This window comes from Euprymna scolopes, chromosome 33, assembly GCF_053919585.1.
Source record: "Euprymna scolopes isolate OS-2025 chromosome 33, ASM5391958v1, whole genome shotgun sequence".
Lineage (NCBI taxonomy): Eukaryota > Metazoa > Mollusca > Cephalopoda > Sepiida > Sepiolidae > Euprymna > Euprymna scolopes.
Window position 1 is genome coordinate 89821163 of NC_136514.1, and position 19125 is coordinate 89840287.

Consider the following 19125-nt stretch of genomic DNA (forward strand, 5'->3'; position numbering starts at 1 on the left):
AGCAAATCATAAATAGCTGAGCCAAAAGCTTTGCTAGTTTTAGGATTTTATGAAACTAACATTTTGTGATGTTAGTTATAGAATGTAAAATAATGTTTGTAAAAAATAATGTTTGTAAAAGATAATGTTTGTAAAAGATAATGTTTGTAAAAGATAATGTTTGTAAAAGATAATGTTTGTAAAAGATAATGTTTGTAAAAGATAATGTTTGTAAAAAATAATGTTTGTAAAAAATAATGTTTGTAAAAAATAATGTTTGTAAAAAATAATGTTTGTATAGGGTCTGTCCAGGGGAAGAAAGAGAGGAGAAAATGATAAAAATAAATCAAACCGGATTGGGTAATCCAAAATGTGAAGTAGTTTTTGTAACTATCATGAACAGAAGAAGGGTAGAACTGTTTACAGAGTTTTAAAACCGTTACAAAAGGTGACGGTGAAAATTTGAAGTCCTGTGTGCTTACGATGAGTCGTCCAAAAGGCCGTGAATGGATGGAAATAAATCCATCAGTTGAGAAAAATTCAGATAAACACAAGGTATCAGGACCAAACTACAAAGAAAATGAGGCAAACTTTTCTTTTTTTTCTTTTTCTCAGTTCACCTCATGGAAGCAAAGAGGCACGTTTTCTTCGTATGTAGTTTGGTCCTGATATTTCACGCTTATCCGAATTTCTCGACTAATAGATTAAATCAATCAGTTGAAAGAAATTCTTTTTTATTTTTTAATATTCCAACTGTCCCTTTAAGTGTAATTGTATCTTTCTTGGTCACCGCATATGTTCGCCACACAAGTTTTAAAATTCCTTTTCATGAGCCTAGTTGCTCCTATAATTATTAAAGGGGAGATATTTAACTACTCTATTGCGTCACACATCATCGTATAGTACCCTCCCCCCAGCAGAAAATTACAACTAGATTTCAGGAGGCTCAAATCTACTTCTGTATGGCAGAACCTGCATTTGTTGTTGTTGCTGAGACCACTCCTCTTAAAAACATTGGCACATTTATTTAATCCACAACAGTAACATACTCTTGTTCTGTTAGCCATGATTAGGTAAAGGTCTTAAGAAATTCACAATCGTATTTTTCATATTGCCTGCACTGATGATTGAACCTTCAACCTCCAGAAGTGTAGTTTGTATAATCCAAATTATCAATCCTTATCTAAAAAATTTGTAAACATAATGAACTGTTTTTTTATATTGAAAATTAAAAAAAGGAAACTGATTCAACGCATGTGCAAGATTCAAAACTTAACTTACAAGGGATGTTCAAAAAATAATGCCTCCTATCTTTTTTATTATTTCGCCTGAATGGTTCAGAGGAGACTGAAAATTGCATTGTTATGATGACTAAACTTACGCATTCATGACCTGAAAGTTTCATCTCTGTTGCAGATATTGACAGTGTCAAAAACCAGAGATGCGTCATTGCATTCCTGGCAAAAGTGTGTTGAGAATGGTGGTGTATATGTAGAAAAATAAATTCCGGAGTGCAAAAAGTTGCTCGTTTTAAAAGGTACCACTCCCATCTTTGTAGCTCTTTAACTTAAAAAGTTTTTAAAAAAGAAAAAAAAAAGCAATAATAGGCTTTACTTTTAGAACAATCCTCATAATTTTCTTTCGGGGGTCGGGCACATCCAGCCTAGCACTCCATCTTAATATAGATTTCACAAGTGACAGGTTGCAGCTATAGTTATTCATGCATATAACACTTTGATTCGTTTCGCCTGGTCGAAGCTATGATTACAAAATATTAAAATTGTAATCAATTTATACATGCATCTCCGTACGAATTATTTTGTTATCAATCTATTATCAGGACAAAAGTGATAAAGAATCGCCTTAGAAACCACATCTGCTATTTTTATCGTTTTGCATGCACCATAAGAAATAAATGACACACAATGTTGGAGTCGGCAAATGTTGTTGAATGGGGTAACACGTCATCTCACACATGTATCATGTCTTATTATTAGGACTAGGACAACAGCATATTCTTTTCATTGGATGATTTGGATTATCTTGATTTGGATGATTTGGATTATCTTGATTTGGAGGATTTGAAATATTTTGATGATTTGGATGGTTTGAATTACCTTGATGATTTGGATTATCTTGATTTGGATGATTTGAAATATTTTGATGATTTAGATTATCTTGATTTGGATGATTTGGATTATCTTGATGATTTGGATTATCCTGATGATTTGGATTATCTTGATGATTTGGATTATCTTGATGATTTGGATTATCTTGATGATTTGGATTATCTTGATGATTTGGATTATCTTGATGATTTGGATGATTTGGATTATCTTGATTTGGATTATCTTGATGATTTGGATGATTTGGATTATTTTGATTATCTTGATTTGGATTATCTTGATGATTTGGATGATTTGGATTATTTGGATTATCTGGATGATTTGGATTATCTGGATGATTTGGATTATCTGGATGATTTGGATCATCTGGATGATTTTGATTATCTTGATTATTTTGATTATCTTGATGATTTGGATTATTTTGATTATCTTGATTCGGATTATCTTGATTTGGATTATTTTGATGATTTGGATGATTTGGATTATTTGGATGATTTGGATTATTTGGATGATTTGGATTATCTTGATGATTTGGATGATTTGGATTATTTTGATGATTTTGATTATTTGGATTATCTGGATGATCTGGATTATCTTGATTTAGATGATTTGGATTATCTTGATGATTTGGATTATCTGGATGATTTGGATTATCTGGATGATTTGGATTATCTTGATGATTTGGATTATCTTGATGATTTGGATTATCTTGATGATTTGGATTATCTTGATGATTTGGATTATCTTGATGATTTGGATGATTTAGATTATCTTGATTTGGATGATTTGGATTATTTTGATGATTTTGATTATTTGGATTATCTGGATGATTTGGATTATCTGGATGATTTGGATTATCTTGATTTAGATGATTTGGATTATCTTGATGATTTGGATTATCTTGATGATTTGGATTATCTTGATGATTTGGATTATCTTGATGATTTGGATTATCTTGATGATTTGGATTATCTTGATGATTTGGATTATCTTGATTTGGATGATTTGGATTATTTTGATGATTTGGATGATTTGGGTTATTTTGATTATTTGGATGATTTGGGTTATTTTGATTATTTGGATGATTTGGATTATCTTGATGATTTGGATGATTTGGATTATCTTGATGATTTGGATTATCTTGATGATTTGGATTATCTTGATGATTTGGATTATCTTGATGATTTGGATTATCTTGATGATTTGGATTATCTTGATTTGGATTATCTTGATGATTTGGATTATCTTGATGATTTGGATGATTAGGATTATCTTGATGATTTGGATTATCTTGATGATTTGGATTATCTTGATGATTTTGATGATTTGGATTATCTTGATGATTTGGATTATCTTGATGATTTGGATTATCTTGACGATTTGGATTATCTTGATGATTTGGATTATCTTGATGATTTGGATTATCTTGATGATTTTGATGATTTTGATTATCTTGATGATTTGGATTATCCTGATGATTTGGATTATCTTGATTATTTTGATGATTTGGATTATCTTGATGATTTGGATTATCTTGATGATTTGGATTATCTTGATGATTTGGATTATCTTGATGATTTTGATGATTTTGATTATCTTGATGATTTGGATTATCTTGATGATTTGGATTATTTTGATGATTTTGATGATTTGGATTATCTTGATGATTTGGATTATCTTGATGATTTGGATTATCTTGATGATTTTGATGATCTTGATGATTTTGATGATTTGGATTATCTTGATGATTTGGATTATCTTGATGATTTGGATTATCTTGATGATTTGGATGATTTGGATTATCTTGATGATTTGGATGATTTGGATTATCTTGATGATTTGGATGATTTGGATTATCTTGATGATTTGGATGATTTGGATTATTTTGATGATTTTGATGATTAGGATTATCTTGATGATTTGGATTATCTTGATGATTTGGATTATCTTGATGATTTGGATTATTTTGATGATTTTGATGATTAGGATTATCTTGATGATTAGGATTATCTTGATGATTTGGATTATCTTGATGATTTGGATTATCTTGATGATTTGGATTATCTTGATGATTTGGATTATCTTGATGATTTGGATTATCTTGATGATTTGGATTATCTTGATGATTTGGATTATCTTGATGATTTTGATGATTTGGATTATCTTGATGATTTGGATTATCTTGATGATTTGGATTATTTTGATGACTTTGATGATTTGGATTATCTTGATGATTTGGATTATCTTGATGATTTGGATTATCTTGATGATTTTGATGATTTGGATTATCTTGATGATTTGGATTATCTTGATGATTTGGATTATTTTGATGATTTTGATGATTTGGATTATCTTGATGATTTGGATTATCTTGATGATTTGGATTATCTTGATGATTTTGATGATTTGGATTATCTTGATGATTTGGATGATTTGGATTATCTTGATGATTTGGATGATTTGGATTATTTTGATGATTTTGATGATTAGGATTATCTTGATGATTTGGATTATCTTGATGATTTGGAGTATCTTGATGATTTGGATTATTTTGATGATTTTGATGATTAGGATTATCTTGATGATTTGGATTATCTTGATGATTTGGATTATCTTGATGATTTTGATGATTTGGATTATCTTGATGATTTGGATTATCTTGATGATTTGGATTATCTTGATGATTTTGATGATTTTGATTATCTTGATGATTTGGATTATCTTGATGATTTGGATTATCTTGATGATTTTGATGATTTGGATTATCTTGATGATTTGGATGATTTGGATTATCTTGATGATTTGGATGATTTGGATTATTTTGATGATTTTGATGATTAGGATTATCTTGATGATTTGGATTATCTTGATGATTTGGATTATCTTGATGATTTGGATTATTTTGATGATTTTGATGATTTGGATTATCTTGATGATTTGGATTATCTTGATGATTTGGATTATCTTGATGATTTGGATTATTTTGATGATTTGGATTATTTTGATGATTTGGATTATCTTGATGATTTGGATTATCTTGATGATTTGGATTATCTTGATGATTTGGATGATTTGGATTATCTTGATGATTTGGATTATCTTGATGATTTGGATTATTTTGATGATTTTGATGATTTGGATTATCTTGATGATTTGGATTATCTTGATGATTTGGATTATCTTGATGATTTGGATTATCTTGATGATTTTGATGATTTGGATTATCTTGATGATTTGGATTATCTTGATGATTTGGATTATTTTGATGATTTTGATGATTTGGATTATCTTGATGATTTGGATTATCTTGATGATTTGGATTATCTTGATGATTTTGATGATTTGGATTATCTTGATGATTTGGATGATTTGGATTATTTTGATGATTTTGATGATTAGGATTATCTTGATGATTTGGATTATCTTGATGATTTGGATTATCTTGATGATTTGGATTATTTTGATGATTTTGATGATTAGGATTATCTTGATGATTTGGATTATCTTGTTGATTTGGATTATCTTGATGATTTTGATGATTTGGATTATCTTGATGATTTGGATTATTTTGATGATTTTGATGATTTGGATTATCTTGATGATTTGGATTATCTTGATGATTTGGATTATCTTGATGATTTGGATGATTTGGATTATCTTGATGATTTGGATGATTTGGATTATCTTGATGATTTGGATGATTTGGATTATCTTGATGATTTGGATGATTTGGATTATTTTGATGATTTTGATGATTAGGATTATCTTGATGATTTGGATTATTTTGATGATTTTGATGATTAGGATTATCTTGATGATTTGGATTATCTTGATGATTTGGATTATCTTGATGATTTTGATGATTTGGATTATCTTGATGATTTGGATTATCTTGATGATTTGGATTATTTTAATGATTTTGATGATTTGGATTATCTTGATGATTTGGATTATCTTGATGATTTGGATTATCTTGATGATTTTGATGATTTGGATTATCTTGATGATTTGGATTATCTTGATGATTTGGATTATCTTGATTTGGATGATTTGGATTATCTTGATGATTTGGATGATTTGGATTATCTTGATGATTTGGATTATCTTGATGATTTGGATTATCTTGATGATTTGGATTATCTTGATGATTTGGATTATCTTGATGATTTGGATTATCTTGATGATTTGGATTATCTTGATTTGGATGATTTGGATTATTTTGATGATTTGGATTATTTTGATGATTTGGATTATTTTGATTATTTGGATTGTTGTTTCATCTTGAGTGTCATTCTCATAACATTTTGATCCATACAACCACCAACCTTCTTCAGGCGTATCTTGTACAATTTGGGAATTTTTCAGTTAAACTCCGGAATCTGCACGGAATTTCAAATGGAACCCTTTATTTAATGCACGATAGTGGGTAGAAATCCTAAGTAATTCGTAATTGTATTTTGAGTGTCGCTAACACTGAAGATTGTACCTTCAACATCGAAAAAAGTATTAATTACAACTGAATTTTATCAAATACTCTATCCATTACACCAGGAAGATTTCCAAGTTCAACAAGATAGACTGAAACGTTGTGTAAATAACATTCAAGATGAGAACAGCAGTCCGAAGTAGTTCAAATGATACGGACAAGCATTGCGATTAGAATGATAAAACAGAATATCCAATATTCAAATTTTACAAGATAAATATTTTACATGGTCATACTTAACATTTGGAGTTGAGAAAACCTACATTATAACGAGTTAAACAAAAACAAGAAATAAATAAAGTCCCAAGTGCCAGCATTTTAATTAGCTTCCACACTGACATGCAAGGATTTATTGGAATTTTGCAAAAAATGATAAGCAATATATCTAATGACACAGAATGCCTATAAATGTCAACCAAACAAAAAGCAAATGAATAAACAGCCATTTTATTTTTTTTAAATTTGCCAATAAAAAAGATGACAGTTGATCCAGAAATGAAGAGAGAAGCAACACCATCAAGTAATGGCTTTACCTTTTTCTTGTTCTCGCCGAGTAAATTCTTCCTCCTGTCGACGCTCAATTTCCTCAAGAACACGACGCATTTCTTCATTGCGATGCAACTTTTCGTAAGTATCCCTAGAAACAGAGCAAAGAAAATCTTGCATTAATTTATATTTTTTAAATAATTGTTAAAATGGTAAAAAACAGACAAAATACACAGGATAAAAACAAAACAGACAAAAGACAATGTAAAAAAAAAACCCAGACAATGTAAAAAAAAAAAAAAAAAAAACCAGACAAAAGACAATGTAAAAAAAAACAGACAAAAGACAATGTAAAAAAAAAAAAACAGACAAAAGACAATGTAAAAAAAAAAAAACAGACAAAAGACAATGTAAAAAAAAAAACAGACAAAAGACAATGTAAAAAAAAAAACAGACAAAAGACAATGTAAAAAAAAAAACAGACAAAAGACAATGTAAAAAAAACAGACAAAAGACAATGTAAAAAAAAAAACAGACAAAAGACAATGTAAAAAAAAAACAGACAAAAGACAATGTAAAAAAAAAAACAGACAAAAGACAATGTAAAAAAAAAAAACAGACAAAAGACAATGTAAAAAAAAAAACAGACAAAAGACAATGTAAAAAAAAAAAAACAGACAAAAGACAATGTAAAAAAAAAACAGACAAAAGACAATGTAAAAAAAAAAAACAGACAAAAGACAATGTAAAAAAAAAAAACAGACAAAAGACAATGTAAAAAAAAAACAGACAAAAGACAATGTAAAAAAAAACAGACAAAAGACAATGTAAAAAAAAACAGACAAAAGACAATGTAAAAAAAAAACAGACAAAAGACAATGTAAAAAAAAAACAGACAAAAGACAATGTAAAAAAAAAACAGACAAAAGACAATGTAAAAAAAAACAGACAAAAGACAATGTAAAAAAAAAACAGACAAAAGACAATGTAAAAAAAAAACAGACAAAAGACAATGTAAAAAAAAAACAGACAAAAGACAATGTAAAAAAAACAGACAAAAGACAATGTAAAAAAAAACAGACAAAAGACAATGTAAAAAAAAAACAGACAAAAGACAATGTAAAAAAAAACAGACAAAAGACAATGTAAAAAAAAAACAGACAAAAGACAATGTAAAAAAAAAACAGACAAAAGACAATGTAAAAAAAAACAGACAAAAGACAATGTAAAAAAAAACAGACAAAAGACAATGTAAAAAAAAAACAGACAAAAGACAATGTAAAAAAAACAGACAAAAGACAATGTAAAAAAAAACAGACAAAAGACAATGTAAAAAAAAAAACAGACAAAAGACAATGTAAAAAAAACAGACAAAAGACAATGTAAAAAAAAACAGACAAAAGACAATGTAAAAAAAAACGGACAAAAGACAATGTAAAAAAAAACAGACAAAAGACAATGTAAAAAAAAACAGACAAAAGACAATGTAAAAAAAAAAACAGACAAAAGACAATGTAAAAAAAACAGACAAAAGACAATGTAAAAAAAACAGACAAAAGACAATGTAAAAAAAAATAAGAAAAATTGATGGACACAAAAAAACAAACAAAAAAAAAACAGACAAAAGCCAATGGACAAAAAAATGCTTTTTTGTATCACTTCAACTTTTAGAAGTTAAGAAAAATATAGGAGGCTTTACTTTTTGAATGACTTTCATACTTTTAGAAATGGAAAATATTGCATTAATGGTAAATAAATTCCAAACAAATGATGTGAATATTACAACTAGAAATCAAAAACAAAATCTTGTGATCTTCAATCTGGAATTCTATTTAATGAAGTATTTAGGCTTTCTTAGAGTTTGAAAACAGATTTTGAATATCACCTGAACAAAATAATTAAAAGTTTTGGCGTGACGTCATAGATTTATGTTTTAAGTCATGTTTTTAAACATAAGCGATAAAAAAAAAAAAAAAATAACTGAGTAAACATCGTCAATAGCATTGGCATGTATTTTAATAGTCCAAAACATTTTTTGCTTTAACTACATATTAGCTTTTAAAGCAATTTGATTATGTGTAGGCATGGTGGCCTAGAAACATAATGTCTTCTGAGTTAATTTTCTTTTTGTAGAAACTGAAAGAAATCCTTAATCTGCATATAAATTATAAAAGATGATTGTATGTAAGATTAGTTCGTTTTGCTAAAATAAAAAAAAATTTTTTCATACTGAACGACAAAATCCATCTTTTGAATATTTTCATCTCCAACCATCAATTGACTGTGAATAACGGTTCAATGCATTACAGAGTTCACACCTCCAAGAATTGGATATTAGCTGATGCTTAGCAATCTATTCAATCATTTCAAAATTGTCAGACTCATGACAATATTATTTTTTTTTTTCAGTTCGATAAAATTCAGAAAGGTGATAAAATCATTGCCAAACATAATTTACAAAACTTGTTGGGCATATACTAAGAATTCAGCAGCCATTTTCTTTCTAGGCCGCTATGTCTGCACGTAACCAAACATTTAAATATTTAATAGAATTGAAAACTGGTCACCCAAATTCAATAAAATAAAAAATATTCACATCTATAAACAAGACGCTTGTTTTGGTTTGGATACATTTTAACAGCGAATTAGCTGGACACCCGACATTGCCCGGTCATACAATACGCTTAAAACATGATATTTTAATTTATCCAGAGTGCGTATGTATTATTATAGAATAAATCATCTATTGATTATTATATATGACAAAGAATAATTTGCCCGGTAGACTAATTCGCAAAAAAAAAAAAAAAAAAAACAATAATGATAATGTTGTTCATCAAATTAAGTCACGTCAGCTGATATTTGGGCTTGACGATGAATGCCCTGGAAAAGTCACTTCTGATTAATGCTTATTTTTAAAATATGCAAACGAAGAAATGATTTGCAGCGATTTTAAATGGTACCGTTTTTTTTTTTTAAATCATAAATTGAATTCATAAGAAAAAAAAATCAAAATAAAATGGTGAGGTACACCCGGGCTTGAACAAGTGGCTCATTCGATCTGTAGTCGAATGCTCTACCACTGAACTATATCTCCAGATGACAATAAATCTTTTTTTTTATTTAAAGAAAAAATGATTTGCTGAGATTTTATTATTTCCCTTGGCTGGTGTAATGTAAAATATTCCCCCTGTAAAAATTATTTTTTTTTATCTACAAGAGAAAAAGACTATTTTAAGATCAACTTTTTTCAATTTTCGATGAATTTCGGTACAAAACATATCTAAGAACACTACCAGACATAAATTACGTTTGTGTGAAATTTGCAAAAGATAGGCTCAGCTGTTTCGGAACCTATAAGGAAGGAACTTGCACGCGCGCGCACACACACACACAGTGACTTTTATATAAGAGTGCAGATTAAGTCTGACTAGTGTCATGTTTTGTGCCAACTGATTAGCTGCTCCTGCTGATGTTTTCTGCTACGGTGTTCAGTTCCAACTAGTACTTCTGTTTTTGTTAATGTCACAGCTACTTTTTACAATTCCAGAAGCAAGAACGTATTGAGTACTCAAAAATGAATTTAGAAATGTGCCAAGAACATGAATCAAAGTTTTTCAAAAGACTACATCGGTGAAACCTAGGTTTATCACTATTATCTAGAGATTAAAGCCAGTCAATGCAGTTGAAGCACTTGGATTCACCATCTCCAAACGGTAAGGGTGCAAGGTCATGATCACATTCTCCTGGGACTAAGGCGGAGTAGTGATGACAGATTTCCTGGCAATGGGTACCACAATTACAGGAACCTGTACTTACTGTTATGATAAGCAGGTCAAGGGCATTACTTATTGAATGCCTCTTATAATTGCCTCAGTTTTTAAAATTGTTGATTGCAAATATTTTTTGCAGATTAAAAAACAAAAAAAAGGGGAGATAACTTTTAATTATTATTTGGCATGCAAACGGATAATTTTTCTCATTTTCAAATAATGTTCGACGTCGTGGGATGACATAATAAACATGGCGCTTCTTTGGATATTAGTTATGGAAATGAGCTGGGAGTTCCAAGCACTCACTTGGGGTTTATTTTCACAAATGTCTCATCCATATGATGTTTCATTTGAATCATTAAGTATCAAAGCCTCCTGATATTTTAACTGAGATAGATTAGAAAATGAAACCGTTAGTGTTTTTTTTTTTTGTTTATTTGTTTTTTTACCTGGGACTCAACACTTATCAAGGCCCGAAGGCCACTCGAACATAAGGGTCAACGAATCTAAGGTGGAGGTGTTAATGGTGTAAATTGGGTAAAATTTAATTATTTATGGGGACAGCTTAACAAGAACTTGTTTACATTAGATTTGAAGGCTACCATGTTGTAGTCAACTGAGAAGTAAGCCAGCAGAACAGTGTTCTACAGGTGGGCAGTTCACGAAATCTGCGTTTAGACTTCAGCACAGATAGAGAATGGGGAAAATCATATATAGTGTTTGTAGCTAGTTGCGCGTTTTTTGTGAAAGTTTGGCAAGGTGGGGGGACCATAGACTGGAGTTCAGTCAAACACTTACCGTGAAAATAACGACAGAGCAAAGATAGGCTCGCAACATCTCTTCTGTGGAAAAGACGTTGCAGGGAATAGAAAAGGGCATCACCTACTAGGTTTTTAAGCCAGTTTTGAACTTTATCAAGGCTGGATAGGATACACCATTCAGCTCCTGCCCAGATGTGGCAGCAGTGCTCCACGTTAGGCCCTGATCACAAAGGGTAGAATTTGTTGCAAAGTTCTTGGCAAAGTGTTTTGCTCTGCCAGATGCTGATGAAATTATCTCAGGTCCATTGATGATGATAGGAATAGAGAACATGCTTATATTCAAGACCCTGCTTGTTATTTGCAAAAACTGGTGGGAACTAAGCTGCTGCTCAGCTACTTTAAACTTGACGTACTAAGCATACGAGTCTTTAGCATTCTTTATTACTCTTTTACAATGGTTGCTGATCCCAATGGATCAATATTTGCTTTTTTTTTGTTTCTGATTGTTCTAAAATAAACTAAAAAAATAAATAAAAATTCAGTTTCTGGTTCTAAATTTTTTATTTTAAATAATGGATTGATAATTTGAATTATATGGAATCTAAATTATTTTTTTAAATAATGGATTGATAATTTGAATTATTTGGAATCTAAATTATTTTTTAAATAATGGATTGATAATTTGAATTATTTGAAATCTAAATTATTTTTTTTAAATAATGGATTGATAATTTGAATTATTTGGAATCTAAATTCTTTTTTAAATAATGGATTGATAATTTGAATTATTTGGAATCTAAATTCTTTTTTAAATAATGGATTGATAATTTGAATTAGTTGGAATCTAAATTCTTTTTTTAAATAATGGATTGATAATTTGAATTATTTGGAATCTGGACTACTGATCTCATCATCAGAGTTATTTTCACAACTTTTTGGTCGATGTAACCTCCAAACTTTTCCAGGTGCATCTTTTTGAACTCGCAAGGATTCATAGCATAGTGGATAAACTGCTTGGTAAAATTTAGTTGTAAATGACATTTTCTGGAGGTTGGCGGTTGCGGTTGATACTAAGAATGCGAAAATACAATTGCAAATTACTTAGGATTTCTACTCGGTCATATATATATATATATATATATATATATATATATATATATATATATAAAAAAGGCAAATGCGTGCTCGCATTGTATTTTTCGAAAAGGCTTTTTTCGCTGACGCTCGGGGGGGGGGGTGCTATCTCTTAGAACTGTTTATATAGCCCCTAGATAATATCTACGATTTGGGAATGCATGTCGGGTCTAGATTTATTTACATCGACTTTTATAAAAATCGCGCTATTTCGCTGTGTCCCCTGTTTGTCCTGCTTTTTAGTATAAATAAAGTGAAACTAAATTCAAACGGTGTGTTCTCGGCTTTTGCGCCAGAACGTCCAGAAAGCAATCAGCTTTTGATCAATGCGGTGGAAACCTTATATCAGACAATTGCTTTCATATGGACACCCCTGTTTTTTATGGGGAGCTGGTTTTCAACCCAACATGTTGGGAAACTAAACCAAAACAAACTTGATTGCGGGATTGATATTTGATCTAATTCACTTTTTAGTTAATTCATAATTTTTTTTTTTTTTTTTTTTTTCTTCGCTCAAGTATTCGAGTTCGAACCTCCACTCAAACTTTTTTTTTTTTTTGTTTTTTTTTTGTTTAGAAGTTTTAACATTGTTTTTATAATATTTGGTAAATTTTTAGATTAGGTCCACCTCCACAATTTTCTTGTGAATGACGACTTTTATAGGTTTTCGACTATGCTGAATACGGAAATCGCATTGAAATTTTGCAGAAATAAGTAGTTATCGAGATATAAAAAGTTGTATTATGCATTGTATTCTTTGGCAGCCGTCTGTATTGCGCGCACCATAAACAGATCTGCGCGCGTAACAAAGATTGCCGCCAAAGAATACAATGCATAAAACAATTATTTTATATCTCGATAACTACTACTTTCTGCAAAATTTCAATGCGATTTCCGTATTCAGCATAGTCGGAAACCTAGAAAAGTCGTCATTTAAAAGAAAATTGTGGAGGTGGACCTAATCTAAAAAAATACCTAATATTTAAACAGGGTTATTACTTCGCTTTGTAATAATTTTACCCCCCCCCACGCCTCTAAAAGCCCAGGCAACGTCGGGTACCCCCGCTAGTCTATATATATAAAAGGCAAATGCGGCGTGCGCATTTTTTGTATGTTTTGAAAAGGCTTTTTTTGCCAATGATCCCGGGGGGGGGGGTACCATCGCTTAGAACTGTTTATATAGCCCCTAGATCATAATATGTACAATTTGCGAAAGCGCGTTGTGTCTAGATTTATTTACGTCGATTTTTACAAAATTATTGCTATTCCGTCTTGTGTTCGTTCAGCTTTTTTGTATAAAATCGAAACTAATTCAAAGCTAAGGCAGTTCCCGGCAATCGCACCGGGGAACATCCAGAAGCAATCAGCTTTGATCAATGTGGGGCCAAACTCCTTATATCAGACAATTGCTATTCAATCTAGACAATGGGGAGCTGTCCCCCCCCCCCAACATCTTGGGGAAACAACCAGCCAAAGTTGGGTAAACAAACCCAAAAGCTGCCCCGCAGTAAAAGTTAACTCTGCTACTTCTATTTGACCTCATTAATGAGGTCAAAAAGAAGGAGCGGAGTTAACTTTTATTGCGGGCACGTGTCAATTCTGTTTTTAATACTTTTAAATAAATGCAAACATGTTTCAGCTACTCTTTATTGCTGGCCGAGCGGGTAATGTGTCAGGTTTTTTGCACACTTTATCTAAAGGTTGTGAGTTTGAATCATGGTGTGAGATGTCTTCTTTTTTTTTTTCGATTTTTAAAGGTTTAATATTGAAACAGGGTTATTTAAGCTATTTTTCACATTCTATGTTTTTTTGTTTTGTTTTTATTTTTCACATTTTTTAAAGAAGTTTTAACGTTCGTTTTTCTGGTTTTTTTCCATCACATTCGCGTTTTCTTTTTTGTTTTTATTTTTCCGATAAGAAATTTTAACATCGTTCGTTTGCCTTACGTTATTTTTTCGATTTTTAAGTTTGAACATTTTTTTTTAATAATATTCAAACAGGGTAATTACTTCGCTTATTCTTTTGTTTTTATCCCCCCCCCAAGAACACACCTCTAAACACCCAGGCAACGGCGGATACCTCCGCTAGTCTATAATATAAATCTTACCTATCTGTTTTAATGTATGTATGTATGTATGTCTTGCAAAAACTTTTGACAGAGGCGACGGATTTTCACGAGATCGGTATCATTTTGAAGCCGACTCTTCGGACGACAAATATTGAAAAATTGGCCAAAAACATTGATTCCTTCGCCCTCAACTGGACACTTTTCTACAGGGAGGGGTCACTTTTTTCACAGATATTTTCAAAAGGCATTGCATATTTTCGATTATCTAGCCTTAAGTTAAACCTACGTCACTTCCGGTTTGGCTATGGGTGCAACAGCTAATGCATCACATTTTGTTTTTTTGTTTGTTTCACTTTCTTTTCCTCCTTTGCAGTATGGGTTCGAGCCATTTCTTTTTCACCTACGTGTCGCAGGTTCAAGCCTGCCTGCCTGCCTACTATAACTTTTTTTTTTTTTTTTTGCTCAACACACACCTCCAAACACCCGGGCAATGCCGGACATCCAAGCTAGTAGCTGATAAAAAGAAAAGCATGCTACTCTTGTGGATTAAATACAGGGTTCTGTTCTAAATTCCATGCAGATTCCCAAGTTTGACAGAAAAATTCCAGAGTTTGACAAGATACACCTGGAGAAGATCAGAGGTTACATTGGTCGAAACGTTGTGAAAATAACACTCAAAATGAAGACCAATACAGGGTGACCCCAAAAACACTAATTAGGCCCAGTTTCTTAGTGTTTTGTCCGAATGAAATGAAACTTTGGTCATATTAGTTTATCATATTCAAAACATCACATCAAAACACTAGGGTCTTTGACCTTTTTTTTTCTCCGTTGACTGTAAAATGCTCAAAAAACAATTGAATGTCCTCTGTTTTTTATTTATTTATTTATTTTATTTTTTTTTTGGGGGGGGGGGTCACCCTGTACAAATAATACAAATAATTTTACTTATTTTTGCAGGTTATATGGTAATAGATATGGCGTTGCCTCAGAGGGTAGCTTGGGAGATGTGCCAGGAAGTTCCAAACAGTCACTTGAGGCTTATTAAGTGCTTATTATCCATCCAATATCTCATAGGAATTAGGAAACATCAGGACTAAGGACTCAACATTTTGAGTAAGATATACGGAAAATTAAACCGCTCGTTAGGGAGTTGTATTTTTTGGTTTTTTTGGTTTTTTTTTAGTTTTTCAGATTGTTCTAAAAAATTAAAAAGAGTTAAGAATTTTTAAAAATTAAAAAATCGCTTTGGAATTTTAAAAATTTTTTTTTTTTAAATAAATAAAAAAACATTTTTTTTTAATTAAAAACTTTTTTTAGAAGAATAAAAAAAATTTTAAATTAAAAATTTTAAAAGAATTGAATAATTCTTTTTAATTAAGCTTTTTTTTTAAATAAATAAAAAATTTTAAATAAAAACCATTTAAAAAATTTTTTTTAATTTTTAATTTAAAAAAAAAAATTTTTATTTATTTTTTTATTTAAATTTTTTTTATTTGTTATTCATTTTTTTTTTTTTTTTTTTTTTTTTTTTTAATTTAAAAAATTTTTGGAAATTCTTTTTAAAAATGAAGATTCAGGTTTTTGATATTGCTTTTGTTTTGTCCTGAAACAGTTTTATACCTAAAATCCTGGAAGTGATCACTATCTACAAATTATGAGTATGCATGTAGGGGAAGGGGTGCAGATACTGCTCCTATCAAGCCTCACTGTAACTTTTTAACAACTAAACCAATGAAAAAGACAAATCCCTTTTGATTTTACTGTAAATGAGTATTTGGAGGGAGGGGGGATAAGGTCGCAGTAACTTTCAATAATCTCTAAAGCTTACACTGTTTAATATTTGGGACAAAATCTATAGTCAGATAATCTCTTGTAATCAGATTAGTTTAATTTGTATTCGTCTTCCGTACTTCACTTCTGGTCTTGCTTGCTGTGATTGTCTAGTTCAGAGGTACCCAATCTGGGGGTCACAAGATCAGTAAGTGAATTTGTAAGGGTCACAAAGCCGAAAAAGCTAATGATCTAATTAAAGTAAGGATAATCCGTTCTCATCCTAAAGGGTGTATTTTTTTTTTTTTTTTTTTTTTCTTTTTACAAAGGTGTCACTATTTATAAAGGCCCGGAAGCCACTCAATGATAAGGGTTAATGAGTGAACAGTGGTGAAGGGGAACATGTCGTAGTAATCATTAGTAGTGAAAATTTGGTAAATTGGATTACTTAAAGGGACGGTTCATTAAGAATTTGTTAACGTTGGACTTGAACACTACCAAATTGTAGCCAACAGGAAAACGGAAGAGTTCCATAGGCGTTCAGTTTTAAGAAAGAACCTTCGTTCATGGAATCTATGTTTAGGTTTAGACACAGATAAAGAGTGGGGGAAATTATTGATGGTGGTTTTAGATAGACGAGTGTTTCTTGTAAAAGTTTGACAAGGCGGGGGGGGGCATAGATTGGAGCTCAGACGAGCACTTGCCATGAAAATAATAAAAAAACAGAGACAGGCTCGCAACGTCTCTTCTGTGGGAAAGAGATTGTAGGGAAGAGATGTGTACATCTAACCAGATGTGAGGTCGGATGCTGAACAAATGCATTGCTTTAAGTGCACAGAAGTCAGAGTTCTTACTCACTTGCCTCCCCATGAAGGCAAAGTTAGATACAAGGTCAGGTTTTAATGTAAGGAAAATTAGCTTTTGGCCTAGTCTTTTCGTAAAATTTTTTTTTTTTTTTTTTTTTTTTTTTTAAAAACAGGAAAATAGTACAGTCGTAGGTTTAAAAAAAAAAAAAAAAAAAAAAAAAAAAAAAAGCCATACCACTGTATTATTTTCCTTTTTAAAAAAAAAATAAAAAAATTTTATGAAAAGACAAGGCTTGATGTAAGGAGCAAAAAAAAAAAAAAAAATACTTCAAAATCAAAAACTAGATAATGCTAAGTATTAGATGGATAGATTCCAACCCAGAAAACAGCAATTCTTTCCCCTTTGTCAGAAACATCACATATGAAATGTAAGAACTATAAGTAAAAGTTACAATGTTGTCAAAGTAAACCTGGGGTCCACATTCTATCCTCTCTTTATATAAACCGCAGCAAACAATCGAAGCAATTAGCAAGATGTCCAGAATTTGAAGTAAATTAATGGCACACTTTTTCCATGCTTTTTTTTATAGTGAAATAATTGATACTTAAAATTATCGTACAATTTACCGCAAGATGACATTAAAAAGTTGTAGTCATCATCCTCATTGGTTTAATGTCTGTTTTACACACTAGCATATGTTGGACAGCTTTAAAAATAAAAATAAAAAGCCTGGTGCTTATGCACTTATGTTACCGTGATATTTTTTAATGAACAAATAATACAGGGTGGGTAGAGCAACTTGCTTATTTGGAATATCAATTAAAAAAAAAAAATAAATAAATAAAAAAATAAGTTGCTCTGCCCCACCGTATATTTTCAAATTAAAGGAAATTTTTTTGGTGCTTTTTTTTTTTTTATAGTGAAATAATTAATACTTAAAATTATTGTACAATTTACCACAAGATGACGTTAAAAAGTTGTAATCATCCTTATTGGTTTAATGTAATTTGGCTAAAACGGACAATCTCTTCTAGGGTTTATGTTTCTGATCAAACTGTATCATAAAAAATGTTTCAATAAATCATAGAAAAAAAAACATAACCTTCATTAACCCTAAACCTTAAGGGTAGCAATCTCTATATATATAAAAGCGAAAATGTATGTGTGTATGTATGTTCGCTTTTCCTCGATGTCCACGAAAGGCTTCTTTCAGAGAAACGCTTGCTCGGTTCACAACTTCTTAAAACTTTTTATATCATCTATAAATTGTAATATCTCAGAATTACCCACTAGCCTAACGACATACACGCATGCATTACATTAGCAATACCATAGCATTTTTTTTTTTTCTTTAGATCAAATAAACTCAAATCAAGCATTATTGAAAAGAGCATAAAAAATAAAGAAATAATATGTATAGTTTTTTAAAATTGGTCAATTAGAACTGAAGTTATGACCATTCAAAGTATCAAAAAATGTGTACTTCACCGGACATTTTGCTTTAAGTCAGTTCTATTCAAATGCATGTAAGTTTGTGACCGAAAATGGTTGAAAATTTGCACGATTTACAGACTAACCCATCTTTAAAAAGTTGTATCTTCAGACTTTAAGATATTATGATGAAATTTTGAACATATAATGCCATAAAGGTTCAGTTGGCTTTATTTACGACCATCTCACTTGGTAAGTTACGGACTAATTAGAATATTTCAGTTTCATTTTAACGGCTTTA

At 30.5% G+C, this 19125-nt stretch overlaps 1 protein-coding gene across 42 annotated transcripts in view; it reads right to left on the reverse strand.

Moving 5' to 3' along the window:
- LOC145258348 (uncharacterized) overlaps positions 1-19125 on the reverse strand; it is a 393885-nt gene that overhangs the window by 283393 nt on the left and 91367 nt on the right. For all 42 annotated transcript variants that reach the window (XM_080116584.1, XM_080116585.1, XM_080116581.1 and 39 more), the window contains exon 3: positions 7125-7228. In XM_080116584.1, coding sequence (XP_079972710.1) covers positions 7125-7228 — 104 coding nt within the window. The remainder of the gene's footprint in view (positions 1-7124; positions 7229-19125) is intronic.